At 45.1% G+C, this 15,703-nt stretch overlaps 1 protein-coding gene across 3 annotated transcripts in view; it reads right to left on the reverse strand.

The window, feature by feature from the left end:
- MXD4 (MAX dimerization protein 4) overlaps positions 1–15,703 on the reverse strand; it is a 39,722-nt gene that overhangs the window by 21,625 nt on the left and 2,394 nt on the right. For all 3 annotated transcript variants that reach the window (XM_030491663.1, XM_030491662.1, XM_030491664.1), the window contains exon 3: positions 7,681–7,710. In XM_030491663.1, the coding sequence (XP_030347523.1) occupies positions 7,681–7,710 (30 nt within the window). The remainder of the gene's footprint in view (positions 1–7,680; positions 7,711–15,703) is intronic.

Raw genomic sequence — 15,703 nt, forward strand, 5'->3', positions numbered from 1 at the left:
ATCCTGACCGTGGAGCCAACCTTGTCCTGAACAGCTGGAGATGTACTTGCTGGGGTCCAGGTGCATTTGCCACCTCTTCAAATCACAGCAGGTACCACTTCTGTATACCCAGTGTTTGTCTGTGGGCTTCCACGGACTTGACTGGCTGGGATTTAGCCAAGGATTCCCACTGTGCTACCTAAGACTTGTTTCAGAGGCCAGCTTCTTAAAGCCATTAGCTGCCTAAATACTTTAAAAAACAAAAACCCAAGAAAATTAAGTTCCAGTTCATTTGCCCAGATGTAGCTAAGCAAACTTAAAAGTAAAACATATCTTTATACCTAATTCAACAGATCTTTTCCTCCTCCCATGAAGAGAGCAGTCACCATCGGGCATCTCTTCCCCTGTCTGCAGGGAATCAGCACCTAGCTGTTGTCTGTGTGGTCCAGAAAGTACCTGGAAATCTGGCTCCTCTATCTCCATTTTGTACCAGACCAACCCACTCTTTCTACCACCCCAGATAAGAGTTGGCCAGGTCAATTAGCAGATGCTGAGAACATAAACCACCTTTCACTTAGTCCATTACAGGCCGACAGACAATGGACTTATGTTTGGAGAGAGGGATGAACAAATTCAAGTGGAAAAAACACATCCACTTGGTTTCTCGCCCATCTGTTTTCTGCTGGCTGTTTGGCTGGCCAGGGAGCACACGGCTTTCTGAAGCCCAGACCCAAGACTGCACTCAGGCTCTGCAGTTCAAAGCCGACTTCAGCAGGATAAAGGACATGACAATTTAATCAAGACTGTATTTTAATCTATTTTTCACTGCCAATTAAAAGCTCTGTCCAAAGCATGAGGATATGTACAGCCCTGACACCTGGATATAACTTGCTGAGCAGATAAACTTCCAAGCTTCATCAGCTTAAGATACTCCTCCTTTCCCAACCACCCGTCTAGGTGGGAAGACACTTTTCTTGGGAGTGCATGATCTGGTGAGCTGTTGTGTGCACTGAAAAGACAACAGTTCAGTGCATGGGCATTTACAGTAGCTATTGCAGCATGTGGAAGAGGACAAGCCACAAGACCAGACACTTGCTGACTGCTTAGAGGTGAGGAAAAGGTGAGGGAAGAACAGCATTTCGGTGCAAAGCTTTAAACCTTCTATTTCTTTAATTCCATGGATCCAGACTCAGAAACATGGGACATTTCAATAAAAGCACAGGATTAAATTTTCAGTTCTGTGGGTCCAGTTCTTTACAGACTTTGCTAAATAAGCTCCGCAGAAACCTTTATTACACCAATTTAAGACACAAACGCCACCATATACTTTGCTCCTCTGTTGGAAACCTGAGGGTCGATTACAGATAAAAGGGGGTTTGAGCTAAGACTCAGCCTTGCACTGACTGAGGCAAAACCATTCGCCTGACCACTACAGTTGGCATCCTCACAGAGGCCCTCATAGCTGGTGGGGAGCAGATGCCTAAACCATGGTGGCTGTCAGCTCACAAGCTCTTAAGACATTACCTTGCTTAAGCAGTGCAAAGGTACATTCATTGCAGTTCACTGGAATTGCAATAAACCACTTCACACCAAGCAGATGGTGTGGAAAAAGTTCCTTACTTGATGAGAAGAACAGAAGAAACAGATGTAATACGGAGGTTCAGCTCTCCTAGTAAGACAACGTGGTTCCCACCACTCATGTAGCAGCCACGTTATCTGGGTGGTTTATGTATAACATGGACATGTCCTAGAAATGGCAGTTGTTTTTATAGACCCATTACAGCAATGAGATCCGTACCAGGTCAGTAAGACCCATCCAGCACTCTCCACACAAGAGCGGCCAAAACTGGATGCTTAGGAGAAATACTAAACTGACAAAGTGACCTGTACTGCTCTGTACTGTAAATAAATACTGTCACTCAGAGAAGCGATCCCATCCTCTCCCTGTGTTGGCATTCGGGTGTGCCTGTGACAGTGAGCTGCATCAGGAAAATGAACTTGCTGAAGAAAGAAACTTGTCCCCTCCCTCCCGTGCTGGCAGGAAGCGGGACCCAGCAGCAGTGTGCAACTGGGCTGGGTTAAACTCCTGGTGGAATCATAGAATCATAGGATTTGGGTTGGAAGGAATCTTAAAGCTCATCCAGTTCCAACCCCCTGCCATAGGCAGGGACACCTTCCACTAGAGCAGGTTGCTCCAAGCCCCTGTGTCCAACCTGGCCTTGAGCACTGCCAGGGATGGGGCAGCCACAGCTTCTCTGGGCACCCTGTGCCAGTGCCTCAGCACCCTCACAGGGAAGAACTTCTGCCTAAGAGCTCATCTAAATCAGGGTGATCCTTCCCTAGAAGTACGTTACCTCCAGCACCAGTCAGGGGGTTTCCTCAGCTAGTGGCAGCACCGTAGCTTTTTAGCGTGATGGATCAGTTCAGTTCTGTCTTTATGCTGCACGACAGTACTAAGTGCAATGGTAATTTGCAATTTTGAAAAGGCAGCCCATAACAAAAATAAACATTAAGCATTGTGTTGGTATGCTATTATTTCCATGACCTTTCAGTTCTGTTTCAAAACTTCCAAGTTTATCAGCAGCTGGCAATTACATGCTTTTCATTAACCCTGCAATTTAGTAACATGAAGAACCACAGAGGGAATTTCAAGACATCCATCTATGCACTTTCTCAGCTTATATAAACTTTAAGCTCCAAGTAACTCTGGTGGGTGAAATTAATGTACCAATGAATGCAGCTGTGATCCCGGCATCTGCACCTCCTCCATGAGGAAACTATTAGAACTTCAGAGGCACCTACTCCCTTTACTTCATCAGCTGATGTTGTACTTCATCATGCGCCCATGAAAATATAGATTTTTCATTGAAGCCTACATTTACGTACAAACACCTACATCATGCACATGAGGATGCAACAGAACAACCTTTTTCTGGCAAGATTTTAGGTTTAAGGACTACACAAAGCACGACTCAAACCTCAGGATGCTATTACCTTGTGCACATGCAGGAACGCTTTCAGTCTCCCCCTGATCAGTGCTGTAAACACTGTGTACATTAGGCTCATGTGGGAAGAAGGAAAGGTTTGTTTTCCTCTTCCAAAAGGTTTTGCAAATCACCATGGCTCATATTCCCCATCGTGGTCTTGCATTTCTAAAATCTCGGGGCTGTTCCACTCAGCTGATCCAGGCCATCTCCACAGCAGTCTCAGCTCGCTGCAATACAAACTAGTGAGCCCTGAACAAGAGAGAACTGCTCTCCTGACACGCAGTGACTGAGCTGAACACTTGTAACACTTCTTGGAGCAACCTCCATAGGAAAGCAGGGAAATGCCTCTAGAGCACACCTCTCCCAACAGCACTGCCTGGTTTTCACCTCCACGGGGCTCAGCTTGGCAGCTTTTACAGACCTGTGCCTGGAACCTGCGATGGGATCTGTCCATTCCTCCAAGCAGGAGAGCATTTGGAAGTCAGACGCTGCAGTGCTCAGCACTGCCATGCTCAGGATCACCAGTGCATCCTGCCCAAAGACATTAATCACCTTCCTTTTCTGATAATATTGCCACTGCTAGCTAGGAGTTTACTATTTGGTGGAATGCAGGCAGGCAAACTTCTACTGCTGATCTGCTCCTTCCCCTTCTTAACTGGAAAACCCCACAGAGAATAATACAAATGGTTTGACAGAGGCAGGAGATAGCTGTGCATGTAGATCAAGCCATGGTCACCCAGCCAAGGCACTTGTTCAGCTCACACAGTGCCAGTGTGGGGACAGCAGCATGTGGCTTGCAGATTTCTAGGCACACTTTCATAAATTTCCTAATTCTTAAAAGCTGTTCTTTAAAATCGTTCAGTTTCATAAGCTATTATCAATCTTGAACTCCTCGTGCAGCAGAGCTCCTCACAAACAGGGAGGAGTGAAATTACTTTGTCACCAAAGGAGCTTTGACAGCTCAGTCCCAATATCCCTCATCAGGGCTCCATCTGCTTTTGACAGAAAGACTGGACCACAGCAGGGAGGTGTCAATTCCTCCCTGAGCAGTAAGATGACCTCAGTACAGCCTTCAGGGGGATTTATCTTGGGTTTTACACTGTAATGTAGAACCAGGATAAATTGATGCAAATAAATGAGATTGTGCTGTCTTGTTTTAAGAATCACAGAGTTACAGAATGATTTGGGTTTGGAAAGGACCTTAAAGCTCATCCAGTTCCAACCCTCGCCATGGGCAGGGACACCTTCCACTAGAGCAGGTTGCTCCAAGCCCCTGTGTCCAACCTGGCCTTGAACACTGCCAGGGATGGGGCAGCCACAGCTCCTCTGGGCACCCTGTGCCAGCGCCTCAGCACCCTCACAGGGAAGAGCTTCTTAATATCTCATCTAAATCTCCCCTCTTTCAGTTTGAAGCAATTCCCCCTCGTCCTGTCACTACACGCCCTTATGAAAAGTCCCTTCCCAAGAAGCTTGAGCCTCTCCTGGATTCTTGGGGTTTTTCTGCACTCTGAAAGTTGCATTACTCTGTTCAGCTGTCAGGTTAGACACATTTAAAAACAGCCTTGCAAGAAGTCATGATTACCAATGTATTTTCTATTTACATTGTTCTGTGAAAGCCTACTGATATAATGGTCCATCTGAAAACAATAAAAAATATATACATTAGTAACCATGTATAATATTTGTCCTTTGGAACTAGTTACATCTGAGCGCCATTCCAACTGACCTGTCTGTAATTAGACTATCTTCTAGAACCTCATCTGTCCTTAGGATGGAAGATTTTTCCGCCTTCTTACTTTTTATTTAGAGGGTTTCCTGTTTCATAGCTCTGAGATGCAAACCTTAATCACAAAGAACCAAAACAGGACCTCGAATAGAGGATGAGTTCTAACACAGTTTCACTATATCGAGCACACACTGAAGTTCTGAGCAGGGTGTTCCAGGGAGACTTAAAGCAGAGAAAAAGGAATTTCATCTATGGATTGCTGACAAACACATTACCATAACTGTAGCCTGAGTTCTATCATATAACTAGAGTTTTTGTTGGAGTTATGTCTCTGCTTCCATTTGTCTTCCCTGAGCATCCCCTCAAAAGCATTCAGGAAAGAGACCCAGCAGTAGAAAATGCAAATTAAAGCAGTGGTGCCAAACAGCCGAGTCTGCACACACACAGAGATCAACCACTGCCATTGCCACTGACACCAAAACCAGAGATAAAACTCTGATGTGAACACCAATGCAGAACCTGAAACAGCACCGTGTACCGTTACAGGTGGCTTTCTGGTTGGTGGCAGCTCTGGCCACCCTCATCCAGGACCTGTAAATGAGGAAGCCATTTCCCTGCCCTTCGGCGCTCAGTCCAGCCCAGAGACACCACGTGGGGCACTGGGCAAGGAAGAGGATATGAGCAGCCATCTCCTCTCTTCCTCCGTGATGGTCTCCTGTGAGATAACCAAGTGTGTCTCAGCCAGAAGCATCATGGCAGTGGTGAGTCAAAGGCGCTGGTCCTGGAAAGGATACACCTCCAAAATCAACATCCAGTGTTTCACAGCTGGCAGGGGGAACAGGGCAGCTCTGCTGCAGGAACACACTGGCTGGGAATCTTCCTTTAAACTTTGCCAGATGCCTAATGGATTTTAATACATTTTTAGTAAAACAGAGTGAAAACCAGTACGATTGGGATTATCAGCTCATACACCCACACTGCTGGAGCAGGGGAGGGTGTTAAAAACCATTAAAACTACAAGAGTCCTTCACAGGAATACATCAGGTAACTAGAATTGTACACACCTCATCTGCTTTTGTGAGCACCCATTTGCACATAGAAGGATCTTGCTCTAATTTGCAGGTTCTCACCAGGATTAATAAAAACCTGGCTTCAGGTATAGTCTAACTGTAGGAGGTACAGCTAGCTGCAGCAGTTACAAATGTTAGTTGTATAATCATAAGACATACTTTGCAGTTTACCTATTTTGACCTTGAGATGGCAGAGAAAGAAAAGGTAGCAAGGCAAATACTCTATGGTCCAGCTACTACAAAGATACAACACAGAAGTGAAAGTGAGAACAGAGGTTGAACAATTTACAGATCCTTCTTCTACCCCTGCTTCTGCTGCAAATGCTGTTGTGCCCCATTTACTGTGCTGCTTAAACATGTTGAGGCAGAGCAGAGGGAAGAAGAGGCAACTCCATGCTCGGGTTATAAAAACGAGTGGAAGAAAAAAAAAAGAAAAAAGAAAGAATATTCACTTTGGATGACAACAAGTCAGTAATGATGAAGTAGTGGAAAAGGAAGAAATAAAACAGAGTATCTAGAAAGAGGATGGAAAAAAAATGAGAGTGAGAAAGTAGCACAATCGGGGCCAAAGATAATTTTTTTGCTGGTACAGAAGTGTGACCGAAGGACAGAATGTTGCATGAAGTTGTTTTCCTGAAGACTCTGTTGGCAGAACTCCTGCCAGCTGATTTCACTGCCTCAGCCAATGCACTGCATTCTGCAGCCCAGGCCCGTGTTTGCGAGCCTGAGCCTTCTCCAGTTCCTCTCATCTCTAGGATGACCACGTGGCTATTAGGCAGAGCTATAGTTTACTCATATTACAATTAAACTACAGGAAAGCATGTAGGCACGCAGGGGAAGTGATGGTCTAGCTGCTACAGAACTGCGGCCACAGAACAACACACAAAACTCCCCCGTGAGTTCGGTCTTGTGCCATCAACCACGTTACACTTACTCAGAAGCATGCAAATAGGTTTCATCATATTCACACACACTCCCCCCCCCCCTTGCTTTCTTTGAATGCATGAAACCCAAAAGACCACAAGCTACAGGAAAAAAAAAAAAACCCAAAACCCAAAAACCTAACCCGAAGAGTTTATCCTGCTGCCTGGATGATAAGTGAAAGGCAGTGATCCCGCAGCGAGGGGGGACCGTTGGCACTCGGCAGCTCTGTGTGTGCACCAACAGAGCGGCACACCCCAGGAGACATCCTACAGCTAAAAACCCCATCTGCAAACAAACTCTGACAAGATACAGCAGATGGCAAACACTGCCTCCAAAACTCTGCAAACATGAGTTCTTTAAAAATCACATCTTCAGGGTCTAATGAATGTCCTCAGTAAAGGAAGCGCAGCTTTTCGCAGCGCTGGGTGCACAGAACCAGGGCTGCAGCTCAGGAGTTGCTGACTTCTCGCTCACACACAGCTCCTTGGCCAGGACACGTACCAGCAAGGAAGCAGACGGAGAGGAAAAACGTATCTGTGGGTACTTACATGCAAGATGGAAATTAACTGCACTTTAGGCATACGTAAAAAAAAAAACATAGAATAACGCTGTGCGACATACTGTTCCCCAAAATCATCCACCTTAATCACAAACTACTTTGATTGTACTCATAGCACTTAACACCTCTAGCAAACAGTTGCTGCAATTAGATTCTTCATTAGTAACTGTGCGGTTAACCGGTTACAGCATTAATCAGTCCAAAGCTAATTATCAGGGATGATTCAAAAACAGCATACCAAACAACAGGAAAAAAAGCCAAGTAATATTATACCTATTACATTTTAGTTGATTAAAAAAAACCCCAACTTAATAAACTATTCAGTGCAGAATCAAAACAATTTCAACAAGACATTCTTCGATAAGCAAGGTAATTCTAACGTCAGCCATACATCTTTTAATACATCTTTTAATGTGCTTTTTTCACAGGACTTACCTATGTTTTTCTAGTTCGTTGTGTGATGACCTATTAAAAAGAGAAAAGAAATATTAGAGAAAAGGCTAAATAAACCAAGATTTAGAATATTTAAAAGCCAACATCTGCATAAATTGCAAAAGAGCTCTCTAAAGCATGTATTTATACGGATTATGAAACAGCTTTCGCTGTTAAATTGGTTCACTTTTACATCCCTTAGATACTTCAAGTTATCAACTTAATTTCCATGAGTAAACCATGGGTTTGGAGGGGGAACGATAATAAATTTGCATTTATTAGCGTTCAATAGATTCAGCGACAGAATTGGACATAAAAAACTGAGCAGGTTAGTAATAACAACAGCCCACAAGATTTTCATCTGTGAGGGAAAATTATGAGGGGGCAGAAAGTGTTAGAAGATCTAAATGGTAACAGGCAAGAGTAAAAAGCACCCAAAAAGCCGGCTTTTAAGCCCACGGAGAAGCAGAAAGAAAAATCAGCAGCTAACCACTGCTGTTGCTGTTGACATCTTAATGGCAAAAAAGAGGAATCTTAATTCTTCTGAGTCTACAAACAGGAAAAAAAAACTTCACAGTCCCCGAACTGCCCACATCAGTATGCTATTCTCTTCCAATCTACTAGGATTTTAGATCTCTCCTCGCCCTGGGTGACGCCTCAGGTTTTTTGCCATTAGAAGGCAGCCCTAACTTCTGGGAGGATCATTTTCTTTTAACTGATTCAGCTGGAAACACTGATTTTATTTATTTATGCAGCTCAGATTAAAAACATTCCTAAAATGAAGTTATTGTCACCACTTCAAAACCAGCAACTTCCTGGAGTTTTAGCTCTGTCCCACTGAAAACACGGCCAGTACGTAAGGATCAAAAGATACAAAGGCAGCGGCAGCTTTTATAGCGGGTGGATTACGTCAAAGCAGCTCTCCTACACCGTGCTGTAACCCCTGCCTGCATCTGGGCATGGTGTGCTGACCAGCACAGCTTTGTGGAGGTGTCAGTGCACAGTCTGTCGAGTGAGCAGAGACATCACAGGGTTAGAAAGTCCTGCACAACCTGCCTGGTCACGAGCTGCTCTGCCTCTCCCCACACACACACGGGGATGCAGCTGGATGCTGCGGCGTACCTGGGTGTCCCTGGTGACGAAAGCAACTCTCAAGGGGAAAAAGAAACTAAAACTCATGCAAAGAAATAGCCAGTGAACAAACCTGCTACTGATTTCAGGTTGTGCAGCTCCTGATCCTGCAAAGGAATTAAACGAACTGCCCCTCTGCAGGGAGAGGAAAACTCAAAAGCTTCAAGGTTCGGCACTGGTGCTAATCCACCTCCACTGAAAAGCATCCCAGTGATGTTACCAAGATATCAATGATGCCAACCATTACAGACACCTCTTTGTGAGCCACAGTCAGGTAATGTCTGTATTCCTACAGTGCCATGTAAGTGCTCCCAACCAATGCAGCAACACTGGAAGTGTTTTTACACATATTCTCTGCTACATTAATAGGTCAAGGTGGGCTGTGCTTGCTGCGATTTACTGCCTTTGCCATTTGACCATAATAAGGGGATATTGGTTTTATTTTCTACTCCTACACACACACACAGAGATCAGACTTTTTCTACACAAATGTTTCTGCATACCAACATTCACGAAAAGTGACAATGCTGAAGTGACTATGCCAAATCCACAACGTTTACAAAAACACACAGAAAAAGTAAGTTCAGTAGGGAAAGATTCTCCCCAAACTCCCTCCAGGGACCTGTCAAAGGCACAAAGTCACTGTTCACAGGGAACTCTGGAAGAGAGGAAATACAGGCTGGTCTAGATTCAGCCCTATGGCACGACCTCCCTGAGATTTTTGGCAATTATACACAGAGATGAACACAATCACTGTAACTAGCCAATTCCAAGCTGCTCGCTGTAGCAGAGCTCACACTTGGCTCTGGTAGCATGCATGGTGGCCACTGCACCAGCAGAAGAACCCTGGCCAAGAAATTCAGCCTGCAGAGAGTATTTTGCTGGGTTAAGAAAGGATGCAACGAGTAGCTGGAAGTCCTTCTGTGTGCAGCACACGTGCGAGGTACCTCTGGTACATGAAGGGTGACCCTGGTATTCACCTGGGATGTCCTGCCAGACCCACTTTGGAGGGGCACAGCCCTCCGCCCTGGTCATGCCAGCAGCAAATAGAGCAGTGGTGAACGTGTGCCTCTTTGCAGAGCTCTTTGGGACACAAAAGCCTCATCGAGACCTGCAGTGTGCAAACAAGGGCACCAGCCACACGTTTCAGGTGGTGTGGGCATGCTGACTAATGCCTTAACTATCGGGCCTTATCCAGGAACCAAAATCAAGAGTTTTGACATTTACCTGACAGTTGCTCCACCTACAGAGCAAGTTAAATACCCTATAACAAGCATGATGGGTTTTTTTGTTGGGTTTGTCTTCAGAAGAGATGAACCTCTCTCTAAAGATTGTTTATTCTCTCTTTCACTGTCTACAGCACAGTATACTGAAAGAATATCCATCTCCTTCTGCTCTCATGCAACCTAAAGTGAGGGGGGGGAAAAAGCCATGTAAGAACTGGTCTGCACACAAATCAGTAAGCCCAAGCACTACCTGTTTCAAAATACAGGTTAAGAAAACACATGTGTATATATGTTTATATAAAAGAGGCAGATGTATGATTGCCTTTTTCACACACATGGTCTGTGGAGCCTTTCAGAAGCGGCTGCAAGAGAAAGAAAGACTTCTGGTGCTTAGCTTAAGTTCACTGTATTGGGTTCTGTATCTCCAGGCAAAACCTGGGGGAGTTGGGAGTGACGAAGGAAAGGTATCAGTAAAAAGGCTCAGATAAAAATAAAAGGGAAAAGCCAACAATAAAAGAATCATCAGCGAAATAATAGATTAAAGAGGAGGAGATCAGGAACACTGCTGCTCAGACTACACTGTTGACCTGAGACAGCCCTAATATCCCTTTAGCAAATGCCAAGCAGCTCACCAGCTATGAAGCAGCAGTTACATTTTCTTTGTGAATAAATTGTCAAAAGAAGATCTGAAAGAAAGGGGAGGAGCCAAGTAAATGCAGATGTTGGTTTGCAAGATGCATTGCCACTTCAGCAGGTCCCCAGAGCTGTCCCATTCCACCACCCTCCTTCCCCTAAACAAGAATTCTAGGTATTTGATGTGAGCATTTGGTCAATGCAACATTCAGCAGACACACCTAAGCAATGAGGCTGGGTGCTAACTGAGGTAAGACTAACACAGAAAAGACAAGTCCTCCCCAAAGCGCACTTTCTACAAGTTTACGGGTGAGCCAGCAGGAGCTGCCCACGTGCCTCGACATGGGCTGATGTTTCACTGTATGCGTGGTGCACTGCCAGTTTCATTATTAAGACACCTTCTCCTACTCCTTCATCCCTTTGCCCCAGCAGACAGAGCATCCTGTCAGGAGGAAACCAGCACAGCTCCTGACAAAAGCAGGGACATAGCGGCAATGCTGCTGACATTTTCTCCCCAGTGCTAATGGGAGCCAGGTCTAGACCATGAGTCACCAGTACGCTACCAGTTGCCAACGCATTTTAAAGCACTACAGGGAGCAAAGCAGGCCAGTTAACCAAGGGCTTAAAACATCTTGCCCGTGCCAGGGCTTTCTGGTGCAGGCAGGGTTGGCAGGGTGCTGTACAACTCATGTGCAGAGGACACCACTCCACCTAAGGTCACACAGCGGTTGAAGGGCCACATGAACTACATTGCCTCCACTTCGTCTTGCATCCAGACTGAAAGAGTAAGAAAAACAGAGCAGGAAGTTTGACAAGGTGCTACACATTTAGCATCTGCATCCAGTTCCCGCTCCCAAGTGTGCTGGTGTGTAAGAGCATGCAGCTCATATGCCTGCAGTCTTGTCTGGATGCGACTGCTATGCAGCTTTTGGCTGGAAGGATCCCAATTTGCTTCCACATGTGTAACCTACCATGGGATGCACCTGAAAATGCTACAGCCCACCACCTGAATCACCAGAGATGAGGAGCAGGGCAACACTAAACCTGAGCATAAGCACATGTCCTGCCAGTGTGCACCGCTCCTGGGCTTGCTGGGCTTTTTCCATTTGTTTTAAACTGGACACATTGCTTACAGCCCGTCAAAGGGAACAGCCTGTATGGAATTAATCTACTACAAATTACTTCTGCATTCTCCTCATAGCAAAATTTAACCAGCCCTACAGATGCAGCGGGGATCTGGGAGCCAGGCATACTGGCACGGCCTTGCTGCAGAGCTCTGGCTCCAGCACCTCATTCAAGTTTGGGCTGCCACGTGTTTGCGGTGGCGAGGTCAGAACACACTTCTAATATGGTGGCAATTTGTTTTCCTCAATTTGCACGAGCACTGCAGCTCCCAGGCAGTGCAGACCTACTGTGGCTCCTCGGGGGTGACAGACCAGTTGGTGAGATCTATTGTATTGGGACTGAAACGCATCAGTTTTAAAAACAAGTGCAGTGATATCAATTGTTGTCCCTCTGCTGCCAGCTTGAGGAAAGCAAACCCAGGGGATCTATCGAATTCCAAAAGCCAGGCAGAAGAAAAAGCAGAGGAGCCGTGCCTGCACAGTCGGGTTTGCAGTGTTTTATTCTTGGCCTCCCACAAAAAAAAAAAAAAAAAAAGGAAAAAAGTAAAAATAAAATACAAATCAGGCTCTGATCCCTAAGCTGCTTTGTATGGGCACTGAAAAACATCTGCAGAGAGCAAGGGGCTTGCTCTGCAGGCCACAGGTTGACCCTCGCCATGAGCCAACATTAACAGAGGAGTTCGGACATTAAGCTCTGTTTTTATTTGAAACACCAAATGCAGCTTTCATCTTTTTCTAGCTATAACCCCCCACCAGAACACAGCACAAACTACAAGTCTATTTATATAACACACGAGCAAAAATATTAATTAATAGATACAGAAGATATATTTATAAACTGGCATTTATTTTGCTCCCCCTCCTTCAAAAAAACAGCTCCTAAACTAAGAGGCCAAACACGCTGCACACCGACATCAGTTCCTTTCCCTGCAAGTAAATTTAACTGTGACCTCAGTAGACTGGCATCTAACACTAAGATTTGAGTTTTCGTTTTACCTTATTTCTGACCCTTTCGTGGCAAAGCAGCTGCCTGAGCTCCCCCGTGCACAGGCAGACACGTGCCTCACCCCCCCATAGCTGGTGCTATTACAGCCGGGGCAGAAGCAAGCCCAGTTACCTGCAGGCTCCATGGTTTTCTGTCAAAGTGCCTTGCCTCGTGACCAGACGTCACCACATTTCAGATTTGAGTCATATTCCTCCTCGGCACATCGCACACACGTTACCTCTCCATTTCCTTGGAGCAAACAGGAAGCTTGGGGGGACTTTTGAATATTTGTTAGTAATAATTCCAAAGCACAACTGCACTAAACCCAGCTGTTGGTCTTTTGCTTTTCCTTTAATTCCAACTGCACATTAACAAGAATTATTAGACTGCATGGCACTGCTTTAGGAACTACAGCCACGGCTCTGTGAAGAGGAGGCATTTATTACACTGTGGTCAAACACCTGATAACTATTTGTGTAAGAAGAGGATGTGACCTGGCTTTACCTCCCCCCAAAAGACAACCTTGTGCCTTTCTCCAGTCTCCTGCCCTCTTTGCAAAACGAGAATCCAGTTTCATTTGCCAGAGGATTTTGGCCAAAACTACTGGAGGGGAACGAGTCTGAATTTCAGCTGAGGACACAGTACAAACAGCAAACCAGAAAGAGAGAGAAAACAGAGCAGTTTGGTTTGTGTGACATGGAAAAGGCACATCACAGGAAACTGAGGGAGAAGAAAACACATAAAATCAAGTAATTTTTATGTAGAGGTGAAAAAGAAATGGCTAAAAATCGTGTCTGATTGCTACCAATAACCCCAAGAATTCTGTTTAGCAACAAGCTGCTAATGGCCACTTCCAATTTTGATCCAAAGCTACCAATGGACAAAGCAAACATGTTAAATTCCTGCACTGGAGAGAAGGCTTATAGATTTCAGTTAATTAAATGTAATTCTGCTCTTATTTTTCCCTGCATGAAACCAAACCTGTCAAAATTACTTCTCACTTAATTGCAGTTGAGAGGCCATCAAGCTTTTAGTCCAGACCTCAGCATCCTGTCCAAAGGGAGGGCAGCTTTCCTCCCCCTTCTCCTGTGGGTCTGGGCCTCGCCAGCCATCAACTAGAAGATGGAAGTCTCAAGGTATGATTTCTTACATGAACATCACCACCACCGCCTCTGCAGAGGAAAGAGGTGTCCATCAGTGCCCTTGCTGAACGTCAGGGCAGCTGTAATCCATCCCTGCACGGTGCCCCAGCAGCTGGTCAGCACACCTTTAGTCCACGGGGTACTTTACTGCATGGGGTATGCTCTGTCCCCTACACAGGCAGGCAACATGGGGGAGAAAACACAGAACAAAGAAGGCTACAGCACACCAGGCTTCTTCACATCTGACGGTTTTTCTCCTCCTCCCCTCTTTTCTGATTTTCCAAGAATGAGGAGGAAGATGTTTTTCATGCCTTTATATATGTATAGCTCATAAAGCATGAAAAAAATATATACATGTATAGCTGTATCACTTTTTAGTCTGATCAGATGCTGCAAGCAGCAGGATACAAAAATAGACAATGAAAACAACAAAGCCCCTGCAGTTTTGAAATGTGCAGTTATCTGCTCCTTTCCTATTCCTCCAGCCCGAAGTACTTATTTTTTGTATGTAAGAAATATAATGCAACAATAAGGCACATATTTCAGACATTTACACAACCATGCCTGCCTGCATCTGATGCTCCAAACCCAGCACGTCTGGAAAAAGGTTAAAGTGGAACACCACAGATAAACACTTTGCCTGGTGGTTCACATCACCCACGACCACTCCAGATCCTCTGAACTTTGGGCACTCGTCTCCCTCTGTTAATCTTTGAGTTGTTTAGGAAGATTTAACTGTATTGTCAAAAATACCAACTCTAGTTGGGGGCTCAGACCGTATAGCCTATAAGCTCCAACTAATAACAAACCGGCGATGCTGGTGTACCTCATCCATGTTAGACTGGATATTCAAATGTTAAGGATAATTTCTGCCCCTCACACTTAAGCTCACAGGCAAAATGAGCAGCGACTGCTAGATGTGGGCACAGCGCCGGTAAGTACAATGCAGACGTGCCCACATGGGCTGCTGCACCTCCATCCCTGAAATAACATGGTGCTGCATCAAAGTAATGCGCCTCCGCTCCCCACACTGGCAAGTAAGCCCAGCGACACTGCTGAACCAGGCAAAACACCATCCTGGTGGTGGTCACACTCGAAACCGTTTCTCAACAAGCATTATCCTGTCCTGTAACACCAACAACCCATCCTTAATCTAATCGCTGCAGCTAGAAGAAAAGAAAGCGTAAGTAAATGTATAGATGGCATCCTGCAGGGTGGCATTTCTGAAGGTTGCCACTGCTACAGAGTGAGAATCGGAGCGAAAGACTAGACAGGTAAATGCATACCTACAGGCAGAAAAAAACCAGGAGGGTAACTGGATGGAGGGCAAGTAGATGTATATGCCTCAGTTTTAACAATGCTAGCAAAATCTGTTACCAGAAATCTTTTAATTCTGCTGTATTTGCTAGATTACAAATCCTCTCCTAAAAACTCCTGAAAGCAGCTTACACTTCAGACAAATAACTATTTTGCAGCGGATGACAAGAGACCTAAGAACGGAAACGATGAAATAATAGCTCTAAGTAACACAGATATCTTGAATGCAGGCAATAGAAAAGAAATCTGTGCAATTCAAGGAGCAGTTTACAGATGGAAATCCTCTGAGACCTGTCTTGGTTAACTGTGATTGGGGTTTTTTTAAAGGCAGCGAGTGTATTTTATAAGCAAATAATGAAAAATCTTCAGGAGCAAAGTGCCTCAGGAAACAAGACACACCTCCCACTCCTGATGACTTTCTTTTCTAAAATGAACTGACGTCTTCTCTTTGCTCCAGGATGAGACAAA

Source organism: Strigops habroptila, chromosome 7, assembly GCF_004027225.2.
Source record: "Strigops habroptila isolate Jane chromosome 7, bStrHab1.2.pri, whole genome shotgun sequence".
Classification (NCBI taxonomy): Eukaryota; Metazoa; Chordata; class Aves; order Psittaciformes; family Psittacidae; genus Strigops; species Strigops habroptila.